A 19,222-nucleotide genomic window follows, 5' to 3' on the forward strand; every position below is an offset into this window, starting at 1 on the left:
AATTATATCTCAATAAAGGAAGAGAAAAAGAGGATACTCATGTAAGCAACAATAGCAGCAATGATGGGAGGAGGAGGAGGAGAATTGCCGACGTACATGGAATGCCCATTGGCAGGCATCATGTGCCAGGACTTCCCTTCACCACACTAACCTTCAAACGCAGCCACATGGTCAGGTCTACATTCCCTTCCACAGATAGAGCAACGGGGGCTCCAAGTGTCCCTCTCAAGGCCACAGAGCGATGGGGTGGCTGAGCGTTCACTCAAACCCATAGTTGCTTGACCTTAGGGCCTGTGCCCTTCACACACTATCGGAGGCGTCAGTCTCCCTAGGCCCTCTGGAGCTCCCACATTCCTCAAAACAACCTCAAGGTGTGCACAAGAGAACAGTCTTCCGCTCAGTGAGACCGCCAAGGAGAGGGGACTCGGAGCTGGCACCCCTTGCAATGAAGGGCACCAGATGGGCTAGCTTTTAGGAATCTAAGTTGGCAAACAGGAAGTAGACCGGGAATCCCAGGGTGGAGAGTGGACCTCAGCTGAGCTCAAAGTTGTGGACGCTGATCCTGGAGACAGGCTACCACGCGGCCATTGTAACGCAGTCGGGGAGGAGACAGTGCACTTCCTCTCCCCATGCAGACTCACTGCCACTCCGGTGGGTGTCAAAAGAAGGCAGATCCACAGGCCGCCCCCAAACCCCGGCTGCCCCCCGGCAGGCACTGGAGCAGTGCCTCAGGCATTTCGCAGTGGTACTTACTCAATATAAAAACTGTTTCGCCCACAGTTGTTGATAAACTCGGATGACTTGTCCAGAGAGTTCTTGGGTAGTAGTAGCTGGGAATCATAGTTTTCCACTGGCACAAATAGAACACGGACCTGAAAGAAGCCCATCCAAGTGTCTTTAGACTTCTCAAAGCAAGCCCCACGTAACGCCATCCGTTACATGTTCTCTTCTCTAGGACCCGTGTTCTTCATTGTTACGCCCAAGACCACATGAAATACATTCGTTTTTTCAAAGAAGATTGGGAAAACTCAACCCATGGTCCTAGACAGAAAGCAAGGAGGACAGAGCCTTTGAGGCCCCTCCTTGGAGAAGCAGCAGATTGGAGCGCTGGGCTGGCACCAGGGGCCTGTGGCTTTTCATGCCTGGCACACCTTCTGGGATGCCCAGAATTGTTATGTATTTAGGAAACTTTTCATTACGAATTAGGTGATGGTTTACATCACAGATCACCATTTTTGGATTCAGCGACTTAAGCAACTTATCAAATCTCCTAATAGCTTGTCCAGTGTCCTGCCCCACACTGCCCTTTGCCCATCTCCCTCATTAGGACATTGTCATCCCTTTCAACCAAGTTAACACCTGCCAACCCTCTTTAAGTCTATTAATTCCTCTTCCACCTCTGGTGACCATCAAATTCTGTTTCTTTTGGTACAAACACCTTTATTTTGATTTTTTTTATGTAACAGTGATCGCATACAATATTTGTTCTTTTGTGACTGACTCCCTTAACTCAGTATAATGTTCTCCCAATCTGTCCAGGTCAGGAGGTGTTCTAGAGGTCCATCATTACTCTTCAATGGCTTTCTTTTAGGGGATCCTACTCATTTATTTTGCCTTCTGCTCTGTGTCTGGTTTGTGTTATGATGGATAGTTGTTTTTTTTTATGTCAAACATTAGGGTTCCTTTGCATCTATGGTTTTCATTGATGCTCTCCATAGTTCTAAGGCTTACAGACAGGTCTGTAATCCATCTAGAGATGGCTTTGTACATGGAGTGAGCGGTGGGTCTGGTCCCATTCTTCTGCAAACAGAAACCAAATTTTGCCAACAGTAGTTGTTGAGGAGACTATCTTGTTCCCATTTAATGTATGTAACCCTCTGCGAAAAATCAGTTAGTTGTCTGAAATTGGATGGGTTTGTTTCTGGTGTCTGTACTCTGTTCCCCTGGTCTACAGAGCGTCATTGTACCAGTGCCAGGCTGTTTTGACTATCATAGCTGTGTAATGTGTTTTGAAGTTGGGAAGTAAGAGGTCTACTACTTTGTTCTTCATTTAAAAAAATTTTTATAGGGGAGAGCACGAACGCAGTCCCCTGCTACCACAAATTATGTAGTCAAGTTTCTCATATTTAGGGAAATCGCAGGGGTCAGCACATCCGGCGTGCAACGGATGAGCCTCGCCCTGGGAAAACCACCTTCGTGATCATGGTATCTCCCCTGCCAGGTAAGTCTTGTTCTTCTTCTTTGATGATACTTTGCTTATCCTGGGTCTCTTCCCTTTCCATATAAGTTGATGGTTCGTTTTCCCATTTCTTTAGAAAATGATGTTGGGATCTGGACCAGAATTATATTTCACGATCGTTTTGGGTAGTATTCGATATTTTCTCAATGTTCAATCTCCCTGTGCATGAACATGGCATCATGTTTCCATGTATGTAGGCCTTGTTTGATTTCTTAAAGTACTGCTTTGGATTTTTCTTTGTACACGTTTTCTGTTTCTCTGGTTAGGCTTGTTCGTAAGCATTTCATCTTCGGGGGACGACTGCAAATGCATTGTTGTCTGATTTCCTCTTCAGAGCGCTCTTCCTTAGCACACAGTGATCGGGCTGATTTTTTTTGTAAGTTGCAGCTGTGCCCTGCCACATTGCCAACTCTTCCAATCATCTCCACCAATTTTCTGGCCGAGTCTTTGAATTTTTCTACCCACAGAACCGTGGTGTTGACTTTAGGTGCCATCCAATTGGTTCTGGCGCAGGGTAAACCGGGCACATCAGAAGGAAACACTTCCCGGTCCTGAACTACCCTCACAAGCGTTCCAGTGCCTGAGCCCGTCACTGCAGCCACTGTAAGTCACGGGGATCCAGGGAAAGTGGTCAACTCTGCGTTAACCAGGTGGGGGTGTGAGATGTAATGGATGAAGGAAGGCCAAGCAGGAGGTCCTGGACACAAGTGCAAGAGAAGCAAGTTTGGTCTGACTGAGCAAAGGGAACTGAAGCCATGTGTCAGAGGCAGGATGAAAAGTGAAACCACCACCTTTGATGAGCGGCCATGGGTGAAGTGCAAGGGACAGTGGAGACATCGTTGGTCACTCTGCATGGCCATCGTTCCATCAACTAAGATGATGAACAGGGTAGGGGATGCTCTGGCTGCAGAGGAAGCAAGCTAGGCTTGAAGAACTCATGAGCTATGTGGCTGGGGGCTGGGGCTGGGGCTGGGGGTCACATAGTATTCCTTGAGTCCAAGAAAGATTAGAGGTGCATTTACAGTTGAAGAATAGAATCGATGGGAGCAAATGACATCCTCCAAAGAGAAATGACCCAGACCAGGGAGCTCAGCAAGTGAACCAGAGAGAAGGTCGACAAATAAGGACAAGGGGAAAAAGAGAAACTACTGAAGGGACACGAGGGAAAGTAAGGAGAAACATAGAGACAGTAGGAGGTGGAGATCAAAAGAAAAAAGTTGTTTAAAAAAAAAAAAGACTGGTAAAAGGCTAAGAGTCTGCCCAGCCAGCTGAGGCGAGAGGCCGGGAAACGCCCCAGGAAAGCTGAGTCACACACTCCAGCGCTCCTTTCAGGGTCGTTTTTCCTTCCTATGAATTTCTCTATTTTTCCTGTTCCCCTTGATTTTAACTGTCCCATGTTTTTAATTTTTTTGTCAAACATAACTTGTAACATTTAAACATTTTTCTATAAATGTCAATTGAACCCCTTGAAGGAATTATGTCCACGGGACAAATAACCCCCCACCCCCAACCCCGGAACTGCTGCCCCTGGAAGCCACATGGAGAGCAAGCTGGGGGACAAAGGGAACGCACGCACCAGCACAAAGGACTGTTCTTCTGCCACCGTCACCGTCACGGTCACCTCATGCTCTGAGATGTGCAAGACATCCTCCCCTCCAGACACCGCTCGATGCTGGCAGCCAAGCACATGGGGGCAAAAGGAGGCCCGGAAGGCACCTGGAGAGAGAGCAGAGTTCGCATCCCGCTGGGACAGGGTGGCTGGGGGGGGGAGGGACAGCTGGTAGGACCTGTTCACGGGAGCTCACCTGACCACTGCTGCGCTCCCTCCACAAACACCTGTGCAGGGAATGAGGGGTGCTCTGGTTGATAAAAATGGATGACCAAGACGTAGCGGCCCGGCTGTGGTACGTGCCCTTTCAGGGTCACCTGGTCCTAAGAGGCAAAAATAAATGAGCAAAACTCGAATGAGCCAAACAGAAACCTCAAATGAAGAGCTACAAGTAGGTAGGGTCACAGAACATGTAGAGGTTAAAACCAAATAAAACAGTCACAAATGAAAGTGAGACATCACTTCATATAACCTTCACCTCCTTCGTAGAAGAAGAGTCACCTTGCCAAAGGTCAGACTAATTTCATGACGAAACCAGGGTTGCAACTCTTAATGTCTGGATTTCAACTCATTCCCCCCACTATTCTAAGCTGCCTTCACCATGTTACCACATGGGATTCAACGAATTGCATCGCTCAGATCCTGTTAGTTCCTAAACGAGATGCAATGTCAATTGACACGAGCAATTACGAGATTCCAAGAACAACAGTAAGCAACATAACAGAGAATGAGAAAAAACCCTGATGTCTTATAGTTTACAGGGAGCCGTAACAACAGCCACAAACCATTCTATCATTACCCTTCACCTGGGGCTCTCACCAATTAATTCCCCCTGCAAGGCACTGTGCTAAGTGCATGGGTGGGGTGAGGCTGGGGTGGGGGGGCGACAACAAAAATACTATGTTAGAAGGGTTATTCTAAAAGTGTTTATATACTTGGGAAGACAACAGATAAACTCATCAAATGCAACCAATGCAAGTATGAGGCATTACAAGACAGGCCAAGGAAAATTTCCAAATAAGTGAGTGGACAGAGAGCCAGGAAAGAAGGAGACGTTCTGACTGGGGGATTAGCAGATGCCTGCTTAAGTTTCCACAGAAACGTCTGGAAGTTTCCATTAGAGTTACCTGAAGAGCAGTGGAACTAGAGATTGCCGGGGCAGTAGATCTGGGATGGGACCTAAGAATTTGCATTTCTAGTAGGTTCCCAGGAGATGCAGAAGTTGCTGGTCAAGGGATCACGCTTTGAGCACCTGCAGTGTAGGGGAGGCCTACCTGTGGTGCCTTCAAAGTGATTCCAGAAACAGCATTAGCAGACAGGGAAGGGTCCTGGGGCGGGCGAGGGGAAGGCCCTTCTCTCGGGGCATCCAAAATGAATGCCGTCAGAGGAGTTTCAAAGGTCTGCGAGACACAGGTAGCACTAAAACATAGAAGATTTAAAAATCTTATTAAAATAAATAAAAATCTATGGTCAGTGAGGAACTAGATCAAAACTTAGTGAAACGTGCCTTTCCAGAACGAAAACTGATGGCTCAAACGAGGTAAGTGCCACAAAACCGCTAAATACAAACGTAAAACACTTATGTTTTTAAAAGGCCCCAGACTGGTCATTTCTTTAATGCAGATTCAGGTTGGCAACATCTTCATGGTTTCTGCCGCATGGTCACGTGAACCCGGTGCCACGACTGTGCATCTACATTATATTCAAATCTATATGCCAACAATCCTACTACCCCGTCCCCTAAGCATGGGTTAGTTCATTCTTATCACGTAGCCGAGAGGCAGATCATGATGCTCATGTTTTCCTAAGTGCATCGCCTCAGACCCAGAGATTAAAGGATTGTATAAGGTGAGTCTGTGCCGGCTCAAAATAGAACTCAGGCTTCAGTGTGCTGAGGGTGAAGCTCAGCCATGTCACTCCTGTGTCAGCTTCCTGCTGCTCATACTGGACAGACAGCCAAGGTTAATGGTGTAGCTCCGTTTTTAACTGATCACAAGCCTGTAGCACCTACTGTCCCGTCTGAAGCTTCCGCCTTACAAGCATTGCAGTCTTACTCAGAGCATACATCACAGAGGCAGGAAAGAAGCAACACACTACCTTTGATTGGAAACTTGCCCATAACTGGCCATGCAGTGTACTTGGGGCCGTATGTAATCGGTTGAGAATTCTTCAACTGGTATGATGCAAATTTGATGCTGTTAATCAAAGACAATGCAAAAAAAAAAATTCATCTCAATGATCAACAAAACCACCGGTATGGCCAAACACACCGTTTGACAATCGCTATTCATGAAAGGAGTCCTGGGGACGTTGTTGGGTAAGTGTTGGACTGCAAACCATAAGGTTAGTGGTTCAAATCCACCTGCCACTCCACGGGAGAAAGATGAGGCTGCTTGTTCCTATGAAGGTTTACAGCGTCACTAGGCATGAGAATCGGCTCAGTGTCAGTAGGCCGGGGTTGTTAAGAAGAGGTTTCATCCAGGGTTGCGATGGATACTTCATAACAGTCAAAATTGCAGGAGAGTAGCCTCCGCAGCATCATTTGTACAACAAATCCTTTCTTTCTCCTCTGAACAGGATCACTGACTAAACTGCTTTTGGAATAACTGCAGAAACAAAGCTAAGAACAAATCATAGGAAAGCAGAAAACAAGGCTGTTCAGTTCCTGCCTTGAGCGGGCCCAGAGGGAGAACGAGAGGAAACAACTCGGCAGAAATGTGCAGCTGACCAAAGGAGCCTTGACTCTCAGGCACACCTGGAAGTTACTCAAGGAACCGTCCTCCGAGGAACGTTTTGAGGTAAGTTTTGAGTCAGATAAGAAAACACACCACCAGGCACAGATGCTTTATGCACATTCGTACCAGCTGACCTGGCATTTCTCTGGCTGTGATACATGCTGACTAGTCAGTAGCAGGAAGTGGCTTCATCCTTAGACACTCTTTTGTGTCCTGCGTTATTTATTTAAATCTGGCTACTTCTTCTGACCCCGATGCCCTGACCTCTGTTTAGGCTACTTCTCAATATTCAAAGTATGTCACGAGAGGGGCGGGCTTGACGGTTATTTAATCTGCCCACCTGCCATTGCCGTTCTCCATAGTCTGTGTCCGATGGCCGGATCCGACTTCTTCCCCTTTTCTAAAATCGCATTGTGTGTTTGGGGAAGGTTTACGTAGCGATTGGGGGTCCTGGTCCACAATTTCTACACAAGTTGTTCTGTGCCATTGAAGTTCTTGTTCGTAATGCATGGGCATTCTCCTTGTTTCCAGCCTGGTCCTCCTACTTCTACTAACGCTGCTTCCCGGCCCCTCTGGCCTTCTCCTTGTCTTAGTTTTAAAGCAATTGTTGACCGGTTTGTCTCAAATGGCCGATTCGTTAAAGTTGTGCAGGACTCAAATGTTATCTTTATCCCATGAGCCAATCGGTTATGTAGCTCACAGGTGACCTCGGGAGCTAGTTTCAGCTTCAAGTTTAAAGACTATCTCAGGGCCATAGTCTTGGGGAGTCTTCCAGCCTCAATCAATTGAGTAAGTCTGAATTAAAAAAAATTGAAGTTCTCTCCTCCCATTCTATAAGGGCCCATCTATTGTGACACTGATCATGAATGATACTCGTTTTTAAAGTAGAATAATACTAGTTTGTAAAAACAAAACATACTAGGTGATAATCAAGTTTAAAATTCTGAACGAGCTTTCCAAAAAGCTAAAAGAGATCATAAATAGTAAAACGGGCAAGAAAATAAACAATAACTCAGGGTAATTACAATGAAATGGGAAATATGACCAGAGATATTCCATTCATAATAGCAATAAACAAACCAACTGAAAAAATCAAACTCACTGCAATCAAGCCAACTCTGACTCACAGCAATCCTATAGGACAGAGTAGAACTGCCTCCCTGGATTTTCCAATCTTTGGGCACGGAAAGCCTCAGCCTTCTCCCACATCATACCTGGTGGTTTGAACTGCTGACCTTGTGGTTCGCAGCCCACTACGCCGCCAGGGCTCCTTATCATGGCAACTAAAAGTTAGCGAATGGAGTTTTATGAGATATGTGCAAACCTGATGACGATATTGGGGATGGGAAAGACGTTCATGGAAGGAAGTCAAGTTTTAGATGGGAAGCGTAAACGATATGAAACTAGCAATTCTTCACAAGTTAATCTTAAAGAGATATCAACAGAACACTTCTAAAATCCAGTGGGCACAACGGAAACATACCAGAAGGAACCGGGCCATCTGCGCCTTGATATGAATGTCCACATCTGCCAGTAGCTCGTACACAGCAATACGGTGAGTGTTGTCAATCACAGCACTCCGGCAAAGGATGCTGGGAAGGAACAGAACATGCTAAGCCTGGCTCCGTAAGTTTCCTTCATTTTTGTCCCTATCTGTGTGGCGCCTGCGTGCTCCTCAGCCTCTGCTGGAAATAACTGATGAACAATGGTGAGTTTTGTAGTTAGTCAGTTTATGACAGAGAAAAGTCGGTGCTGTCCCCGGCCCCCCTGCTTAGGGTGACCCCACGCGTGCCAGAGGAGAACTGTGCAGCAGAGGAGTTTCCGGAGGTAATTTTTCTCATTTTTCAGTCCATCACCAGGCCTTGCCTCCACGAGGCCCCTGGGTGGACTTAGACTTACAACCTTTCAGATAGCAGCCAAGTATGCTCCTTGTTCACACCACCTTCAGAGGAATACACCCCGCAATCCATGGGGGGCAAAGGGAATGCTGTATCCCGCAGGGAGAAAGGTCCCAACTCACCTTTTCCCACCTGACTTTGAGGAACACTGATTGAGTCACAGGGTTTGGGCAGAGAGCCCCAGGGTCAGCCAGTAAAGGCCGATGTCTGTGATGCCGTTCCGTGACTTTGACCTTCTCTATGGAGAAGTCCTGGCAGTCAATAAGAAGACCATCCCCTTAGCCTGTGACCAACAGTCTCCAGAATGCAGGAGACCTAGTGACCCACCCATCTGGAAGTGCTGTCACGCAGAGACACAAAGATAAGTATGCACCTGTCTTTGCCCTCATGCAATGCACCCAGGGACTTGACCCGGACTTTGAGGCAAAAGTGAACAGTTTGATATGACAAAATAACGATGTATAAATTACAAAGGGCACATGAGGGAGGGGAGAGTGGGGAGGAGGGGGAAAAAAAAGAGGACCTGATGCAAAGGGCTTAAGTGGAGAGCAAATGCTTTCAGAATGATTGGGGCAGGGAATTATGGATGTGCTTTATACAATTGATGTATGTATATGTATGGATTGTGATAAGAGTTGTATGAGTCCCTAATAAAATATAAAAAAAGAAAAGGGAAAAGAAAGAAAGAAAAGAAAATGATTAGGGCAAAGAATGTACAGATGTGCTTTATACAATTGATGTATGTATATGTATGGACTGTGATAAGAGTTGTATGAGCCCCTAATAAAACGTTTAAAAAAAAGTGAACAGTTCGTTATTACCACCGCCGAGGCTAGCAGGCTGAAAATTAAGCTTGTGCAGCCAGTGCCCTCATTGACAATGAGGCTGTGTCATCTGACGAGTCACCTGCCGGTTTTCAACACCTGCCTCAACAAAAGACAACCACTTTCCAATTCAACCTGCCAGGCAACCACCCAAGCTCCGAAAGCGGAGTCCCTCAAAGTTCAGAGACAGAGGACCCCATTACCTGTATCTGCAGCTGTAGATGTTCACCTGGCCCGTTGCAGTGGACTGGGGGCTCTTCACGTCCACATTGACCACAGAGAGTAGGTCGACATCCGTGGCATACTCGACCACGACCACGTAGTTGCCCACCTTCGGGACACGTAGTCGCAGCCACAGCTCTACCTGTCAGAGAACACATGCGGACAAGCCCACCGGGCACGTGTTTACATGCAATGGTGTCAACAGAACCGAGATGGCATCCTGCAGCTTCTCGTACGCGCCATTAAGGTAACAAATCCGGTTTTAGAGGTGTGCGGGCAGATCTAATACAGGCGGTCCTGTTAAATTCGTCCTTGCTTATCTGAAATTCAAACTTAATAGAGTTATTGGACTTGTATTTTCTAACTCTGGCAACCCTATGCCGTCTACCCAGGACTTTCTTATCTACTTGCTTCTCATGCTAAAGACATTTCAAATCTCGAGCTAAAAAATAATTATCAATGGGGGAGGGCATAATGGGGAATGGAAAAGTCCCCTTGGGGGCTTTACTGCTCTCTAACTTAAAAAGAAAAACTTTAATACAAATTATGTAAAAATGACACAGAGCCTACTCCCATGATGAAGGCTGCGAACAGCCTGGATTTTAGACTTCCTGGCCATTTTCTATGCCCAAATGTGCCCAAGAGCACACGTTCTGTGCTGAAACTGTGACCCTGGTCAGCAGATACGGATGCCTTTTCTCTGTGACAGCAGCAGACCACATGACTCACAGAGCATCACACATGTACTCTCTGGCCATGGACAGAAAAATTGTGCCAACCCCTGATAGAGCCAATAAATTGGGAGCTTAGGCTCAGGAGACAGATTGTCTCCAGCTGGGTGGCCAGGTCACTTAACATGTATATATTCTTCAGGGTCCTCTGTGTCACAGGCTGAAGGTAACAGTAGTCTCCACCTCTTACGGCATGTGAAGTCCAGGCTGGGCACCGCGATGGAGAGCACTACTGGAGTCATGACTCCTTGGGTATGGCAGGGGAGGCTGGAGGGGCAACAGGGAGCTCTTAACGATGAGGACAAGAACAAAGACACTGTTCTAAAACTCAGCGTGGTGATGACTGTACAACTCTTCTCCATGTGACTATTGAGTAGTATGATATGTGAATTATATATGCCAATCAAAATGTTGAAATAAAGATCGCTATAAGGATTAAGTGGATCCATGCATGGAGAGCGTCTCCAGCTCATGTGGCATATAATAAGTATGATGCAGACAATGACTATTATAAATATGGTTGATGCTTTGTGCCACAACTTCTTATTTCCACCTAGGTGTCCATAGCAATACATAATGATTCTTGGTGGCACTGGGCACTTAGGCATTGGGCTATTAACTGCAAGGTTGGCAGTTCAAACCCCACCAGCCACTCAAGGGGTGAAAAATGAGGCTCCCTGCTTCTGTAAAATTTTAGAGCCTTAGAAACCCTTTGTAGGGTCATTATGAGTCAGAATTGACTCGATGGCAATGTGTTTGATTTTTTGTTTTTATGTCCATACATAGAGATAAACTTCACTTTCCTAATGGCTGCCTAGGATTAATAGTATAAATGTAAAATAATTTGTTTAATCAGCACTTTGCTGGTGGACACTTGGGCGGTCTCTGATTTTCCCTACAACATATAATACGACACAACAACAACAACAACAAACAGTCTCTGTTAAGTTAATTCTAACTCACAGGACCCCATGAGTGTCACAGTAGGACTGGAAGACCAGGTCTTTCTTCGAAGCCCCTCTGAGTGGATTGGAACAGCCAGTTTTTCTGTTAATAGTCAAGTACTTGACCAGCAGAATCGTGGGGCCAAGTGCGTTGCACCTTTGATGCCTGGACCAATAGAAAATCTACTCTTTAGCAAGTCAACCTGCTTCACTCCTTGAGCTTCCTGCCTCGAAGAAGCAGGCACAGGCCTGCTTTAGCACGCATGACTTAAAGGCATTCTCTGACCCTCTGCCTTCGGAAAGGTTACACGCACGCTTCCTTCAGCACCGCTCTAAGCCAAACCACCGCCATTGTCCACGGTCATTTTTCTATCACTTAAACACTAGAAAAGCTTTCCTCTGTGGACAACGTGTGGAGGATCCGTGCCATTCTTCCACTCGGTGTTAGAGACGCTGCCGTGCACAGAGTGCTCTAACAGCATTCCCCCCTGGGCACCTCCGAACAAGGCTCTTCTGTCCTCCGCTCTCCACCAAGCCCGCACAGGTCCATGGCAGTTTTCTCCCAGAAGTTATTATTGGCTGCCAGGTTGCTCACAGCACTTTATTATAAATCCCTATTAGTTTTCCACTCTGATTCTTACAGAGTGGATTTTGCAACACCTTTAGGAAGTGTTGGAAAGATATTGGATGGCAACAGTCCGTTCTGAGAAACTCAGATCAGAGACACGAAAGGTGGCCAATGGGAGCTACTGCTTGCTGTTGTTACCAGGGACTTGTCTTTCACAAAGGGAGCTTGAGTGGAACCGGGGTCACCCAAGAAGTATGGCTCTCGTGCTTTGAAAGAATTGCCCTCACCTGTGACTAGTGTTTTAGGAGAAAGACACAGGGTGTCCCATACGGTGGCCACTAGCCATTTGTGACTACGGAGCTAGTGCAACTGAATTTTTAACTTGACTTAGGCTTAATTACTTTAAATCTAAACAGCCAAACGGGGCTAGTGGCTCCAGCATTGAATAGCATGGGTCTCTAAGCATTCAGATAAAGGAGAAAAAAAGAGAGTCCAGACATTCCTTAGTCCAATGCATTATCTAAAAATGGGCCCTTCCCAGTAGCTGATCCCAATGGCTGTGGCTCTGAGCTGAGTCAGACATGAGGAAACTTCCTGACGAGTCATCAGCATCATTTCCTGGAGGTTGACCCTTCACCCCTGATGACTGTGTGTGTGTGTGTGTGTGTGTGTGTGTGTGAGAGAGAGAGAGAGAGAGAGAGAGAGAGAAGAGGTCCCCGAGTGGCACAAATGGCTTGTGTTCAGCTTCTAACCACAAGGTTGCTAGTTCAAATGCACCCAGCAGCTCCAAAGAAGAAAACGTTTGATTCTCTGCTGTTGTCAGGAGTACATTCAAGAAAACCTTACTCTGTAAACACTGGGTCAGAATGGACTTGAACAAGACAGCCACAGGACGTGTGTGTGCATATATGAGTATACATCATGTCCCTAGATCTCTGCAGGAGAGGGCAAAAAGTTCATGGGAAAAATGGAATTAAAAGATAATGAATTGTTTCTTTCTCCTCCCCCTCCAATAGTTCTGTTGGAATATAATTCACATATCATACACTTCAACAGTTCAGTCATATCAAGAAGAGTTGCACAATCATCACCACCATCAGTTTGAGAATATTTCCTTCATTTCTGTCCTCCTCCTCATTAGCTCCCCATTTCCTCCCAACCTGCCCTGCCACACCCCCACAGGAACCATTAATCCCATTACTGTCTCTATAGTTTCGCCTATCCTGGATATCATATCCCGAAAAATGTAAAAAGCAAAACAAAACTTAAAACTTTACAAGAATAACAAAACAGATAAAACCGCAGTCAAAAGAAAGCAGAAAATATTAAAAACTAGAACAGATTTAAATGAAGCGTAATGGAGATCAAAGGATGGGGTGTTAAATTTTAACCTAAGTGCATCTGCAACAATCTACTTTCCAAGGAGCAAGGCTGTTTACATCTCTGGCCCACGGCCAGGGGGGTTTGCCAGGGGCTTAATCTATGGGTATTTCCTCTTCCATTTTTGTTTAAACTGAAGCAACTTTAAAATGGGTCAAAGGGAGATGAAATAATAAGATATGACATTTTGCCCATCTTTGCCTGCTGTCATTGACTTTACTGTCTATCTGATACCAGGGTTTTTCCATCCCTCAGCTATGGTCGGAGGGGGTTCCCGGACGACTAAATCCATATGTGGACCCTCCAAATGGATCCATAGCCTTCTGCAAACTGGGAGTTCACTAGGTAAGCTCTGATTCCATTCTCTCCTTGAGATTTGGATTATATTATTCAAAATCCTTGGATCATACCGGCTGGTGTAAACTTAGTTGAAGCCTCACTTGGATGGCTGCGTGTTTGAATCTAAGCCGTTAAGATCCCAGACATGCCTTTCTGATAGCTGGGGCCGCTGAATTTCATCACCACACTTTGCTATAGCACTCGCATCTTCACTGATCTCTTCATGAGGTCAAACCATGCATACGGACTAATTGTTCCTAGATTGAGGCTTGAATTAAGTGCAAGCCCTAAATCCATTCACACACTTATAGCGCCTATATGTCTCCGGTTCACCTTAGCGACATCAATAATGAAATTTTTTTTCCTGAACTATTTGAAGTCTCCTCACATCTATGTGTGTGTACAGCATGGATAAGGAGGGGTTAAGTGAGTTATTAGCATTACAATAGAAGGGAGAGATTATCTCATTTCCTTTAAGCCTATATGACTTACACTTATCATTTTGAAAAATTTAAAACTAATCAAATGAAATGAAGACTATACTAAATGAAATCAAGAAATATATTTTAAAATCCTCTAGGTGTCGTGCTCCAATATTAGAAATGTCCTTAATGAAAACCACACCACTTAAATAGTCACTGATAATTGATTCCATGTATATTTGCATCCCACACATTTAATTTCCTAAGTGAACATTTTCCTGAAAGGAACACAGCAGAGACTGCTGCAGAGAAGTAAAGAATGAAAATGCAGAGGCCGGATTTCCCAGAGTCTCTATTTCAAGGTGTTGTGGTGTGTTGTGTGGTTGATGTACGGTACTTCTAACTCTTCGCCTACGTCAGTACAGTCCCAGATTTGGTGAGGAGGCTCAGAGAATTTCTAGAAGGACAGCAAAGCCCAGACCTGTCCTAACCTGTCCTTCACGCCATGAGGTAAGTGCCTTGAGGCTTAGCAGTTCCAGGGTTTTGAGCTCGAGCAATTCAGTGGTTAAGGATCCCTGATCCTCGGGGCAGAATAGTCGGTGAGTCTTGTGTCCTTTTAGGGTAATCTGTGGACTTCCTGGCAGTCTTTTAGAAACAACGACTGAGTCCCGACTGTCTTTTGAAAGAGAGAGCTTGGCTGAATTGGGTACAGCTGGACATCTGCTTGTGAAGTCTGAATAATGACGAGGAAAGAGGGCAGAGCTGCCCATTTTCCTCCCACATTAACCCAGTGCTTTCCAAGAACAGCCTTGGCTGCCCACTGTGGTACCCCAGCCAGCCGCAAGCCACGTCAGAGAACTCCGCCAGCCTGTGACTTCAGGGCCATTGGTGCTCCTAATTCCAAGGGGCAACGCTGGCCCACGTGTTTTGCCAGCAGACACGGACAAGGAGGTGGCACTGGATGTACAGTGAGTGAAAGGCGGGCCTACCTCTCTCCCACTGAGGTCCACCATGACGGGGTGCGCTGGAGCCGGCTGCCTCCATACCAAGGGTCTCGGCTCCCCAGCCAGCAGGAAGGACCGGGCTTCCTGAGCCAGGGCACAAGGGAATCTGGTCACCGGCAGATGTTGGTAGAGCAGGCAACTTCAACGGCATGGCAGAAAATGCAGTGGTTACAACTCAAAAGAGAAAACAGAGTCTCCAAGTGCATCCCTTCATTCAGGTCATTCACTCATTCCTTCATCGCGTCACCAACAAAGCCTGGCGAAGGGCCTCAGAGGAATGGGTGGGAGCTTTCTGTCTGCATGAGAAGCAGCGGGCCACAGGCCTGGATTCCATTTCAAGCTTTCCCTCTCGCCTGATACCCAGCCAGATGCCCAATAAATACTTGGGCATGCATCAGCATTGTGCATGCTCCATGGTGGGAGAGTGGGGAAGGTAGTATGGGCTGGTGGGGGGTGGGGTCCGTCTCTCTCACACTAGCTGTAAGGCACCAAGTGCTTTGTCATTCTTACTTAAAAGGGACTCGTGCCCCAGAGAGAGACTGTCCAGAGCATCCCATTCCAGGGATGATGGAACTCTATACTGTGACCTGTACTCACTGCTCTTGGCTGGACCCGGAAGAGGCGCATGGTTCCGTGACGGGCAGCTGCAGGGTGCTCGCTTCATAGTAGTCCCGGGGGAGCAGCACCACGTAGTCCTAAGAAGTAAAGGACAAAGAGGCGGTCACATGTTTGACCGGCACTTCATAATAAAAGAACCCAACCCACTGGGGCTCGCTAATGAACTCTGAGTAATGACAGCTTGGGTCTTCCTCCCCTTCAGCCAAACATCCCAAGCCACTCACCACACACATTCTCTGGGGATCATTTTCAGATCTCAGGAGAAATGCTATTGTCTCCTCTGGGTTGTTCATGAACTCAAATATTAACACAGGGAACAAACGCTCCATGAAGGACAGGTTGCTCAGAACGACAGTTGTGGTGATGGTGGTTAGGTGCCATCGACCTGGTTCTGGCCTCGACCTGGTGACCCTGTGCACAGCAGAACGGGGCACCACTCCCTCCTGCACCGGTCTCCTGAGCCCATTGTTGCAGCCACTGTGTCAATCCGTCTCACGGAGCGCCTGCCTCCCTCTTTTTTCCCGCCCCTCCACTTTACCAAGCACGATGTCCTTCTCCAGGGACTAGTCTAAGTTAAATCAGAACTACCAGTTACATTAAATTGTAAACCAAAGCAATCCAAACAAACAAATGAAAACCCAAACTCACTGCTACCAGCTCCCGGCTACCCCATGTATGACCGAGTAGAACTCCTACTGGCTTGTGCTGGTTGTCCTTTCTCCAGCAGGACGGGAGGTCATCTAGCTTTCCTTCAGTTCCTCAGACTGGATTCCAACCACTAACCTTTCTTTCTTTTTTTAAAAACATTTTATTAGGGGCTCATACAACTCTTATCACAATCCATACATATACAAACATCAATTGTATAAAGCACATCCATACATTCTTTGCCCTAATCATTTTCAAAGCATTTGCTCTCCACTTAAGCCCTTTGCATCAGGTCCTCTTTGTTTTCCCCTCCCTCCCTGCTCACCCTCCCTCATGAGCCCTTGATAATTTATAGATTATTATTTTGTCATATCTTGCCCTATCCGGCGTCTCTCTTCACCCACTTCTCTGTTGTCCATCCCCCAGGGAGGAGGTCACATGTAGATCCTTGTAATCAGTTCCCCCTTTCCAAACCACTCACCCTCTACTCTCCCAGTATCGCCCTTCACCCCCTAGTTCTAAAGGTATCATGCCCCCTGGATTCCCTGTGCCTCCAGCTCCTATCAGCACCAGTGTACAACCTCTGCTCTATCCAGACTTGTAAGGTAGAATTCGGATCATGGTAGTTGGGGGGGAGGAAGCATTCAGGATCTGGGGGAAAGCTGTATTCTTCATCGGTGCTACATCGCACTCAACCACTAACCTTTCATTGGCTCACGAGCACAAACCACTTGTACCACCTTTCCATACTTTAGGGCAGGCACATCTTAGAGCTGCCTGGCAGGGTGGGGGGGCATATGCAAGGAGCTGCTAACCACACATTCGCGGTTCAAACCCACCGGATGCTCCACTCAGCAGAAAGATGAAGCTGTCCACTTCCATAGATTTGGGATCTGGGAAACCCAGGGGGACAGTTCTACTCTGTGCTACAGGGTCGCTGTGAGTCGGAACTGGTTTGGTGGCAGTGGAGGGCGGTTTAGCTTTTGGATCTCCAATCCAGAATAACACACCACTTCTATGGTAGAAACAGCAATGTGATTCAGAGGGTAAAAGTGGCCCACTGCCCAGCCTAAGCAATGAAGGGAAGAACATGTCCCACTGAGGGTGCCAGAGCCAGCCCACAGCAGAGCCGGTTAGGGCCTCTTTAGGAAAGAACAGAGCTCTGGCTGCTGAGACAGATGGTCAAACGGCTTCCCAGGGCTCCGGGCATCACTGCACAGCAGCAGGGGGTGTCGGCCACAGCCACACCACTAAGGCTTGTTCCCCAGAGAGCCCTCCGTTTTTCTATACTGGAGAGGAGTAGAACTATATGGGAGGCTGGAAGCAGGATGTCGTGGCGCAGGGCACTCAGGAGTCCACCACAGCGGCCTCTATGCCTGAACGGGACTTAATTTTAAATGCTAATTGTTCTATTAATCAGTTTCGGAGGTTGGAACCATATCTCCTCATTACTCTCTGGTCTCATAGATCTTAGAACAGTAAAGATTGACAGTAGGTCTTCAATAAAATATTTTGACCCCCCTTAGGGTAGAGGGACGGTCAGGTAGAAAGGGGGAACCAATTACAAGGATCTACATATAACCTCCTCCCTGGGGGACGGACAACAGAAAGGTGGGTGAAGGGAGGCGTTGAACAGTGTAATAAGAAATGACAAAATAATAATACTTTATAAATTATCAAAGGTTCATGGGGGGAGGGGGGAGGGAGGGGGAAAATGAGGAGCTGATACCAAGGGCTCAAGTAGAAAGCAAATGTTTTGAGAATGATGATGGCAACAAATGTACAAATGTGCTTGACACAATGGATGGATGGATGGATGGATGGATGGATGGATGGATGGATGGATGGATGAATGGATTGTGAAAAGAGTTGTACGAGTCCCCAATAAAATGATTTAAAAATATATATTTTGACCCCCCAAATGGAATGGAAGCATATATAGGTATTACTATATAATCACACGGATTAAAAGTAACTGATGTCAGAAGTTGGATTGGTGAACGTTGTATGACAGATACATTTATGACAAAAGATACATCAATTGAAAAAGCAGTTGTTGAGGACCCTCATGTGCAGACAAAAACCTCACAGGGTGTAGCTTCTAGAGCCATGACTTCCTTGGACAACCCAGTGATGCGGATTGACAGCAAGTCTGGTGCTTCTGTTCTACCTCGGGATTCAATGCACGGGACTCTTAGAAAGGCTTGCAAGCAGCCATCTGAAGTCCACAATTGGTCCCTCGTCACTTGGAGCGACTGATGAAGAAAGGAGTTTGGGAACAGGAGGAAGATATGGACGGAATGGCAAATTTCATCCACGAACAGCTGCCCCCTTTGCCAAGAGACCAAGAAACCTACATCAGAGTTTCCCAAATGTGTCTGACCTACTGCCCCCTCTTCCACACAGAAAAACCTCTCAGCACCCTCTAGCAATGAAAAGCAGGTACTTCAGCCCAGTAAGCACTTTAGGCACTTTTGTAGTGGCCCTGGATCATTCCAGCAACCCCCAGGGGGCAGTATCACCCACTGTGGGAAACACTGAGCTGGCCGTGGCTGGCTACCATTACGGAATATTTTGAGGATAGGTTCCATCGATGAATCCTGATCAAAAGAACCCACCAGGCTAAGAGCTGACACCATGATCTAGAAGCAGCGAGTGGGCAGGCTCGGGGTTAAGGGAGCTGTCTGAGATTTGCTAACTTGCCCAGTCAAGGAGGTCGTACAAGTAGAAAAGTTTTGTATTTTCTCCCCCAAGGGCATGAACCCAAACTTTTGACAAACACTGTATTTTGAAAAGACCTTAAGTGGACCCAAAATCACATGAAAGAGAGTGTCTGTCTCCATAGTTGGAAAGCCCCATGATTTCTTGGGCTAGTAGTGCTCTTTAAAAACACAGCCTTTTCTTTGAAGAAGTCTTCTTTGCCTAAAGTACCCTGTTGAGGGAGACACTGGCTACCTGTAAGGAGGCAGAAAGGAGGGAGAAGGACGCAATGGCTCTTCTAGCCTCAGTCTCTCTCTAGGGTCCAGGACGAGACTGACAGT

The 19,222-nt window shown here is 46.7% G+C and overlaps 1 protein-coding gene and 1 non-coding gene across 2 annotated transcripts in view; both read right to left on the reverse strand.

Annotated features, from left to right (window-relative positions):
• LAMA3 (laminin subunit alpha 3) overlaps window positions 1-19,222 on the reverse strand; it is a 149,107-nt gene that overhangs the window by 118,226 nt on the left and 11,659 nt on the right. Inside the window, exons 5-13 of the mRNA XM_075532900.1 lie at window positions 15,513-15,610; window positions 14,901-15,054; window positions 9,509-9,669; window positions 8,067-8,175; window positions 5,946-6,043; window positions 5,123-5,267; window positions 4,045-4,171; window positions 3,816-3,955; window positions 754-872 (exon numbers count right to left, since the gene is read on the reverse strand). Coding sequence (XP_075389015.1) covers window positions 754-872; window positions 3,816-3,955; window positions 4,045-4,171; window positions 5,123-5,267; window positions 5,946-6,043; window positions 8,067-8,175; window positions 9,509-9,669; window positions 14,901-15,054; window positions 15,513-15,610 — 1,151 coding nt within the window. The remainder of the gene's footprint in view (window positions 1-753; window positions 873-3,815; window positions 3,956-4,044; window positions 4,172-5,122; window positions 5,268-5,945; window positions 6,044-8,066; window positions 8,176-9,508; window positions 9,670-14,900; window positions 15,055-15,512; window positions 15,611-19,222) is intronic.
• On the reverse strand, window positions 2,066-2,229 carry LOC142428485 (U1 spliceosomal RNA). The gene has a single exon (XR_012780383.1). It is a non-coding gene; the product is annotated as a U1 spliceosomal RNA (small nuclear RNA).

Source organism: Tenrec ecaudatus, chromosome 15, assembly GCF_050624435.1.
Source record: "Tenrec ecaudatus isolate mTenEca1 chromosome 15, mTenEca1.hap1, whole genome shotgun sequence".
NCBI classification, from domain to species: Eukaryota; Metazoa; Chordata; class Mammalia; order Afrosoricida; family Tenrecidae; genus Tenrec; species Tenrec ecaudatus.